We start from the raw sequence: 10420 nt of genomic DNA on the forward strand, positions 1-10420 counted from the left end.
ACATCATTCACTATTGCAACCTGCAACAATGTACTTGTCACGGTCTTCGCGTAACAAAAATCCACCGAGTGCTACAATTCGCTCAATCTCCATGGCTCCGCGATTACATTGAATACACAATTTAGAACGCGCGCAAAAAACGATTTCGAAAAAAATTTGTATAAACTAATGAACAACGCGGTATTCGGTAAGACCATGGAAAATGTGCGCAATCATGTTGATGTAAAATTAATAACAAAATGGGACGGACGGCGCGGAGACAATGATCGCTAAACCAAATTTTCACAGCCGCAGTATCTTTGCAGAAAATTTGATCGCCGTCGAAATGCACAAACTCGAGGTAAAGTTCGACAAATCGATTTACGTGGATATGTGCATACTCGACATATCGAAAGTCTGCTTGTACGAATTTCACCACGAGTACATGTCACCGATGTATCGCGATAAATGCAAGATCATGTATACCGACACGGCCAGTCTCATTACCAGAATGCGAGGACGTTTACGAGACTATGAAATGCGATATCGCTAGATTCGATACGAGCGATTATTCGGCAGACAACGTGTATGGTATGCCTTTCGCGAACAAAAAAGTACCCGGCCTGATGAAGGAAATAATGGTGCAATAATGACCGAATTCGTTGGACTGAGAGCGAAGATGTACGAGAGTGGACAGCAAGAAGGACACTAAAAAGGTGAAAGAGTAATGTCGTAGCGCGAACGATAACGTTCGATAATTACACGCGGTGTTTGAAGAGATCAAAGATGACTCGCCATCAATCGTGTATACAATCTAAATTACACGAGGTGTACACGGTATCCGAATCGAAAATCGCTCTGAGTCCATACGATGACAAACGATACCTCGTACCGGACTCGACGGAGACGTTACCGTGGGGGCATTGGCGGATACCTTTGTAATATATGTTACTATTATGTACTTATTGTAATTTACTTTTTTCACATTTATACAAGTATTATTAACATGTTTTTATGTAATAACATTTATTATTAACATTACGATTATTATACTTTCATATAATACATATCATATGTTTTTAATATTTATATACTACTAGTATTTCAATTTTACATTTTATGTATCCCATATTTCTTTTTATCATTTATGCATATTACTATTATGTACCACTATTATTTTAATATACACGTAATGCATGTTTTTTTTTTTACATTTATATAAATATTATTATTATGTTTTATGTAGTATCATTTATTATATATTACTATTATTTTTTCATTTCATGTATCGTACATTTATATCTATATATTCCAAAACGAAGATGGAAAGGATAATAAAAAAAAATATTTATATATTAGGTGTACAACTTTGCTTCCGCCGTTTTTTTTCCGAAATTCGAGGCTTTATTGTAAAAACTGATTATACATTTATGATTCAAAGTATTGTCCATGGCTGGCCACTACTATCTCCCATCTTCCGGGTAGCGTACGAATCCCGCGTCGAAAAAACTGGTCATCTTTTGAGGCTATCCACGAATCGGTCCAATTTTTTACTTTTTCATAAGACCGGAAGTGCTGGTCAGCCAGGCCGTATGCCATTAATCGAAACAAGTGATAGTCAGAGAGAGCAACGTCTGGAGAATACTGCGGGTGGGGTAGGACTTCCCATTTCAACGTTTCCAAGTATGTCTTGACCACTTTCGCAACATGGAGTCGAGCCTTGTCATGCTGCAAAATCACTTTATAGTCTCTCGTTGTATTGTGGTCGTTTGTCTTTCAATGCTCGGCTCAAACGCCATCATCGGCATCAATTGCGTTCGATACCAATCGCCTATGATTGTTTCAGTTGGTTTTAACAATTCATAATACACTACGTCGAGCTGGTCCCACCAAATACAGAGCATGATCTTGGACGCCAAAATCTCCGTTCTTGAAGCGTTGAAATCACTCACGACACGTTCTTTCACTAATAGCGGCCTCACCATAAGTATTTGAGAGCATTCGATGAGCCTCAGCCGCAGATTTCTTCATATTGAAGCAAAAAATTAAAACTTTCCGCAAATGACGAGAATTTGGCTCGTAAACTGACATTTTCAATCGAGAATAACTTTATGATGCAGACACAAATCGACTAATGTTTCTATGGAGTTATGTTGACAGATGCCCAAGTTTATTGTATGCCGTCTATGATCTATTTATTTCGACCACCACTTACCGCTAAAGTCATCTATAGGAAAACGGCGGAAGCAAAGTTGTACACCTAATATTTATATTGATATATTTTTTATATGTGGAAATAAAAATAAACGAAACAAAATTTTATCAAATGACATTGTTTTTGTGTATCCATGAATTGTGCAATCCATCGAATCTCAGCCATTTGACGTATATCTTATCCCTTTCTTGCGCAGTACTTTCTCCACGAGATACACGTCCGGATGAGTAGCGCGATGCAACTCATGCTCGTAAAACGCTCCAGCGACGGATTTTCCGCGATAATCCTCGAGTAGATAGGTTACGGGATTGGTACGCTGTATCTTAACGATTGTAAACACCTCGGTGATCCAATTTGATGTAACCCTTCTCAAAAACCTTGTCTCGTACTTGCTCACGCGTACATAATCGCCCTTTAAATTTTGACGGCAATCTTTATCGCGCTGTACATCGTGTCCAAGAGTATTTCGGCGATCGGGAGTTACGTCAGCAGGCCGATAGTCCGATGCTTACGCGCGTTGTAATCTGACACGAGACGCGGTAGCTCGTCGATCCACTTGTAATTGCCGTTGAGTGTAAACATCTTCCACCTGTCGTTTTTGAGCGTGCGATTGAACCACTCGACTACTGACGCAACGTGGAATAGTGATTAACGTCGTGTTTTTTCAAGATTTTCTGCAAGATTTTCGACGTTGTAAAATTCCTTCCCCATATCCGTTTGTAAATTTTTCGGACATCTTCCACTCACTCGAATTATCTCAGCGATAACATTAGCCATCTCGCTTCCACCCTTGCTCTTGAACGGTATGGCCCACGCGTACTTGCTCAACACATCGATGACGGTAATGGTGGCCTCTGTTGAAGCCTGAGTACGGACGCATCTTGACGATATCAGCCTGCCACAGATCGTCGTATCCTCGAACTATGACGCGCCTTCGTGGAAAATTTCTTCTCGCCGGAGCATGCAATTCCTCGACGAGTCGAGGTCTCTCGGAGCTAATTTTTCTCTTTTCGCTGAATCTCTTTTTCATGATTCAACGCCTAATGCACAGAGCAAAAGAATTTTTTTTTCTCACTGACACCACTCGACTGATTCGTTTTGTCTATACGCGATTTAATTTATAATAAGACTTCGCGAAGTTCCTCGATGATCGACAACATCTCGTTGTCGTGAACATTGTTGCCCGCTCGATGCGAACCATCGAGCAATCGTAGACAATCCACTAAATCGTTGGGATCATCCCAATGCACGTAATCAATCGTGTTGTCATTCAATATCATTGCATGAGGTAATCCCTTTCCAGATTTCTTCTTCTGTTTCTTGGATGTGATCGACATTAACGGCGCGATTACGTAATCGTAATTGTATCCCTTGTTGCTCAATAATCGACCCTGCGATTGATGCTTGTATTTGTACGCGTTCGTCGCCAGAAGCATGCTTTTGTATTTGTTTATATCGTCTTCTGTATAAAGGAGAATCATCGGGAATTCTCTTGAAAATCAATTCATAAAGACCAGGTGTATCGACGTATCGTACACCATCGATAATTATGTTGTCCGTATCATCCACGTCGAAACGTTTATTGCCAAACATCAATCCATCCTTGTGTAGGTAAATACCGTACACATAATCTACATCTCTTCTGTTTATCTCGCGTTCCCCTCAGGATAGTCTCGACGTACTGTTGACCCAGCGGGCCTAAGCCGATTCGTAATGCCTCTCGATGTTTGTAATTGATTTTGAACCTTCGTAGCTAACGAGCTACTTCCGTCGTTTCGAAAACATTGTCCAACAACTCTATAATCGGTACGATTTTGCTACGGGAGGTTATCGGCTGTACACGATCATGCGATCGATCATCGGATTTACGCGGGATCGCGGAACGCTCGAACGTCTCACTTGCTTTCTCTTCCTCCTCCTTCTCCTCCTTCGCCTCTTTTCTCTCACGCTGGAGGCAGATGTTGCGTTATTGTCGTGCGACTGTCTCTTTATTGCGCGCACGGGGTTGTAAACAATCTTCTGCAGAGGTTTGATAATAGGTTTAAAATGCCTGTCCAATGCTATGTCCTCCTCGATTCTACCGGTCTTTAGAGCGCGATGTTTCTTGCAGATCGACTCACTCGTCTTCTCCCTCGCAATTTTTTCACGCGCGCGCACATCAGCCAGACGACTAATCACGTTACAGTATCGCGAACTCGTTAAATCCCTTTCTGTATCTCCCGTCTTTAAGCGCACTATCCTTGTCTATCACTAAAATTCCATATTTTATTTGCCAACGTCGCGACACAACAAACAAAATTCATCGACACATCGGTATTCACATGATCGTTGTAAACGTGTTTCTAGTTGGTACAATCCTGTTTGAACAGGATCAACATGTTCGCATTGTCGCGTATTAGATGTTTAGATATCCTCGCGTACGTCTGACAGAGATAGAAGTAATCAACGTTCGAAAAGGTCGGGCGACCCATCGAAAAGTATTCTTTCACCGCATCCTGCTTGTCGCATGCTACGTCATCAAAGATAAAAATAGAATTTGAGCGCGCCTCGCTTGGTGGAATGACATCGCTATTGTTAGAGAACCTAAAGTAGTCGATAGACATAAATAAATTTTCGAGATGTCGATACTTTGGCTGCTGTTCGATTTTGAATAGACGTACACATTCTCAAAACGTACGTTTGGGCTCTCGAGCAAGCTTATGAGAACGTTGGTTTTACCACAATTCGACGGGCCGCAAATGATCGCGCGTATAGTACTCGGCAGCATTTCGCCGTACTTGCGCTTCTCCGCTGCTTTCCATCATTCGCGATTTCGCGTCACAATTTGTGACGTGTATCGTTAGCGGTTGCAATACGAATTTCATGCTGATACTAAAGACTGTGCGCTCTCGAATGACTATTTAAAGATGCGCGAATCCGCGAATCGAGCAGTAGCAAAATGTATCTCGCGCTGTGTCATCCTTCCGATATTCGAGACTTGAGCATCGAACAACTGCAATATATATCGAAGGTATACTTTTTACGCGTGTACGTTTTACGGCGACTACATCGAACATGTCTGGGACAAGCTTCCGGAACACATGAAGGCAGATATGGAGGTTCGAACCTATCGTCGCTGCGACGAGCACTACAATCAATCATGGCAGCGGACGCACATCGACGGCCCTGCATCGAAGATAAAAGACTGTAACGAATGTTAGCGTCGCGCAGCGGTCTGTTGAATCGAGTGATAAACGCGCTTCCTTTCGAGTTACATATTCCGGGCTACCAGTTTTGCGACCCGGGCACTCGGCTTACGAAGCGACTAGCCAGAGGTGACGAGGGCATAAATCCGCTGGACGCGGCGTGCTGAGAACACGACATTGCGTATTCTCGGAGCAACGATCTCACCGATAGACTCGCGGCGGACAAGATACTTGCCGATAAAGCGCTAGGACGCGTCATCGCGAGAGATTCGGCTCTGAGCGAGAGAGCAGCTGCCGTCTGGGCAGTGATGAAAGTCAAGATCAAGATCGGCATGGGCATGAAGAAGAAGACGACGAAGAAAAAGGTGACGAAAAAGCGGAAACTTCCAACAGCGAAACGAGATGGTGCGGTACCATTTTTGCCAATATTGGGCGCGCTCGGATCCTTGATCGGCGGAGTGGCCAGCGTGGCGAAAGCGGTAAATGACAGCAAAGCCGCGCGACGTCGAAGAGCTGCAACGTCACGATCGCGCGATGGAGCAGAGTCGCGGACCGTACAAACATGGACAGGGTGTAGTTGCAAAGAAAAATAAACGCCAAAAAGATAATAAAAATGCGATCGGGCGCAACTATCAATGTGCAATTGAACGAGCTCGCAAGACGTATGCGCGTACCATACTTTAGAGGCGTTTTCATGTGTAATACGTTACCGACGAGCGGCGCGCACCGAAACGGAAGCGGTATCGTGAATCTGGACATTGCGATGGGGCCTGGTACTCATTGGGTAGCGTACGCGAAGAGAAACAACCACGTCGTATACTTTGACAGTTTCGGTAATCTTTGACCGCCCAAGGAACTGGTGCGATATTTCGGGAACGATGCTATGACGATAGATAGAGTACAATCGCACGTCCTATCAAACCTACGATCAGAATTCTGTGGACAGATGTGTCTACGGTTTCTACAAACGGTAGACGCGCGTGAATTTAAAAAGTTCGACGAGATGCTGTGAAATCTTAATATTAGTCGAACGCTTTTTCCGTTGACGTTTACGCTGAGCGGGAAGAGCACCGCCCTTGCGGCGAACTACTTTCCCGGCATAGATTTGAGTGATGGAGATTACGAACTCGGTCTGGCGATTTTTGAGACTTATCACACGATACCGAATATGAATGAATCGAACAACAAATTTTATTTCGCCAAAGAAGACGCGGAAATTACAATTCCCGAAGGTTCATATGAAATGCATAAATGAAAGACATAAATGAATTTTTAAAACGCGCGATTTTACGGAAACGTCCACACCGTGACGCGCTTGAAACCGTTGACGTAATACGTAGTGACAACAACAACAACAACAACAACAATAATGACACTGATGACGATAATAGTGAAGGTGGAGAATACACTCCGCGCAAACTATAACACGATGAGATGCGAGATTAGATGTGCATACAGAATAAACTTTGGCAAGCCCAACAACATTGGATCGCTGCTGGGATTATCATCGAAGCGTATACTGCGACCGCGAAGGTAGCACGAATCGGACGTGTCGATCAACATAATGAATGTAAACGTTATCCGCGTAGAGTGTAACGTGACCGCGGGTCGATTGCAGCGGTTGCGTACGGCAAAAGCGTGCACACGATATACGAATTTTCGCCTAGCGTGCCTCCAGGATATAAGATATCGGAGAGGCCGGCGCAGATCATTTACCTGCCGATCATCGCACGAAGCATTACGGATCTAACAATACACATCGTCGACCAGAACGGACGATTGCTCGATTTTCGAGGAGAAGAGATCACCGTTAGATTGCACGTACGACGGCGACAGTGATAACACGAGTGTGAGAACGGAACGGAGCGTACGCAGAGAGATAACGCATTCTTTACAAGGCCAGTGACGTCACAGTTCGATAATACTCATCCAGCTGCATCAGACAAAAGAAGAAGAAGAAGAAGAAGTTTAGCGTGTCAAATGTTACATTTTTAAAGTTTTTGGGAGTCGCGGTGCGCAACATTTGAGATGACACTGTTATCCTAAACATTAAAGACGAGCCGATCTTCGATCGCATCAAGATTGAGACTCACACGTACAGCCCGTTCGCCAACACAACATTCGGGTATAGCGATGAAATAAGAATACCCATAGCAACAGGATCTGTACACACTACCGTACGAAAGCTTTCTGTACGTCGAGAGAAAACTGACGAAGAACAAAGTGGTCCAAAGTGCTCACGTGACATTGGGAAATAATTGCGTCGCATTCATATTCGATGAGATTCAATATGAACGGTGTAGAGATTGATCGTAACAGAAACGTGGGCATAACTAGTACGCTCAAAAACTATGTAACAGTGTCATCTGACAGAAGTGTAATTCTACGAAATACCGACTGGGATGCGCAGGCCGGATATTTTAATTTCTGTGTACCGCTCTACGTGCTGGAATTTTGCGAAGATTACAAACGCATGGTGATCAACGCTCGTCACGAGTTGATTTTAATATGAGCGCGCAACGACAACAATTGTCTAACGGGAGATCTGGCGACAGAACCAACGCTCGAATTATTCAAAGTACAGTGGCGAATGCCGCACATGTTATTAAGCGAGATAAATAAGTTATCGATGCTACGCGCTTTGGAAAGCGGACATCTGAGCATGGCTTTTCGCTCGTGGGATCTGTACGAGTTTCTGCTCTTGTAGAGCACAATCAAACATTCGTGGGCATCAAGACGGCTACTCAGCTTGAGAAGTCACGCTACGTTATTTTCGCCATGCAAACAGGTCGAAAAAACGTCTGAAGATATAAGTCGATTCGACGATTGCAAATTAACCAATGCGAAACTCTACCTGAATTCGGAATGTTATCCGTATGATGACTTGAATCTAGATTTTGATAAAAACAGATGTGCGATTCTGTACGACTTGTACGCGCATTTCTGAAGGGCTACTACGGATACGAGTATCTCGAGCCGAGTCTCACCTTTACGACTTTTTTACGTAATGGTCCGTTCGTGTTTATCGATTGCTCTCGACAGAACGAATCGGTCAAGAATGGCACCGTGGACGTGCGATTAGACTTTGAATGTAAGGAGAACGTGCCCGCAAATATAACAGCCTGTTGTCTCATCATATACGATCGCGTGGTTCAGTATAATCTATTGACCAATGTTGTGCGCAAAATCACCTAAGCGCACTTCCGACATGATATAAAATCTACGATACATCGCAATCGATCGCAATCTTCTCAACAACATGCTCGTGCCAATTCGTGGATTTGCAAGGATTCATCGTTAACAAAAAATTTATTGTGAAGGAAGTAGCGGTGTTGAAACAGGGGACTGTTCTCACACATTACATTTTTACGAGTCTCGTGTCATGGAAATTTTTGACAAGATCCGACAGGTCTTGCACTTCCTGGTTGAATGCTTATCATCTGGATTGCGGTGGAAGGACGGAATGGTTCCGTACAACGAGGTGAAATGATCACAGCTGTATTTAAACATGATGTTATCGTGTACGTTAAGGGACACGAAAAACGAACGTGGCTGTGGAATTACTTCTGGACGATGAGTGAGAACGCATATACATCGAGACCTTGGATGCAGTTTACGAAGATATGGAATCTTTAACTAATCTGGATGTTGTTAATACTATGCGATGTGGACAACATGTTAAGAATTGGGTTACAAAATGTATTGAAAATATATAACTGGTGGTTGCAAAAGAATTTTTTAAATAAAAAATACGTTAACACATATTTATTACATATTTCTTTTTTCCCTTCCTTTATAATACATGTACTCATATGTATGAACGTATATGTATGAACGATATATGTATGAATGTATATGTATGAATGTATTATATATATGAACGTATGTATCCGAAAACATCGACGCTTCTGTTAAACGCGTCGCGACATATTGTGATATGCAATGAATATAGATAGTGTATAAGACTTTTTTTTCATTCAATCGTAAGCTTCAGTTACGAGTGTTAAGACATGGATCGAGTAAAAGAATATATACGAAAATCGATCGAGCGAAAAGAGTACCGTCCTTTGTCGCTAAATCCGCCAAGTCCACCGCCATCGAAGGAAAAAGTGAGATATTGAGAATGTTTTGGGGGAAAAAGCATCAAAATCGTCAACGTGCTCATCATCATCATCATCATCATCATCAATGCCATCGAAATATAAATCATAAAACATAAAAATAAAAATAAAAAAAAGTACGTAGAAAAATGTTATAAAACGTGTCGCAACATGTTCACAATTCTTGGAAAGAGGGGAGGATTACTCCCTCTTTTATTCTAGAAGTTTTATCATATACATCGCAATTTACGCGGATGCAATCAGTCTTGCGATATTCGCTTGTACAAACGGTTGAAAAATGTACTTCGCTAAAGACAGCAACGCATCATACGAAAGGAAGAAGATACATGTAAATTTCAACGTTCTATATACAAAAGGAAAAAACGTTGTTTAACATTACGTACGTACACAGCATCGTGCGAGTAGACGGTTATAATCTGACGGTTACAGGCTACAAGTATTTGGAAATTGGAATTAACGTTGGTCCACCGAGTTATGTGGAGATCGCCCTGGGAGATCATCGCGAACATGAACTGTCGCTATCTCTCGAAACGTGGAAAGGCCTATGAGCAGCAATGGAATATTTACAAGATGTAAACGAATATAAAGATAATTTTATAAGCATTGGACCGCTAATCGCCAACGTTTGCACGCTGAATAATGCTACGCTCGTACGTCTCGATTCTTTATCCGTACGCATTACGATGATGGAAACGACGCTACGACGTATGTTTGAATTTGACGGATGTATCCACGTAACGTTCGAGCGATTAGCCCGACTCGTCGATACGGTTGATGTTAAATATACGCGATTCTCCAACATCGCGTCTGAGAACGCTATACGTGACATTTTCAATGGGCATCAGCTCGTCGATTGCGAACTATTGGCTTTAGCTTTCAATACGTACAAAAAAAAACGATGTAATAACATATGAATAAAA

The 10420-nt window shown here is 42.5% G+C and overlaps 1 protein-coding gene across 1 annotated transcript; it reads left to right on the forward strand.

The window, feature by feature from the left end:
- Positions 1-5132: 5132 nt before the first annotated feature.
- Positions 5133-10086, forward strand: LOC105617159. The gene is given in 7 exon segments (XM_012198728.1): positions 5133-5380; positions 5591-5858; positions 8290-8534; positions 9702-9762; positions 9764-9828; positions 9892-10043; positions 10046-10086. Coding segments are annotated over 7 exon segments (1080 nt in total).
- The last annotated feature ends 334 nt before the right edge of the window (positions 10087-10420 follow it).

Source organism: Atta cephalotes (genome assembly GCF_000143395.1).
Source record: "Atta cephalotes unplaced genomic scaffold scaffold00011, whole genome shotgun sequence".
NCBI classification, from domain to species: Eukaryota; Metazoa; Arthropoda; class Insecta; order Hymenoptera; family Formicidae; genus Atta; species Atta cephalotes.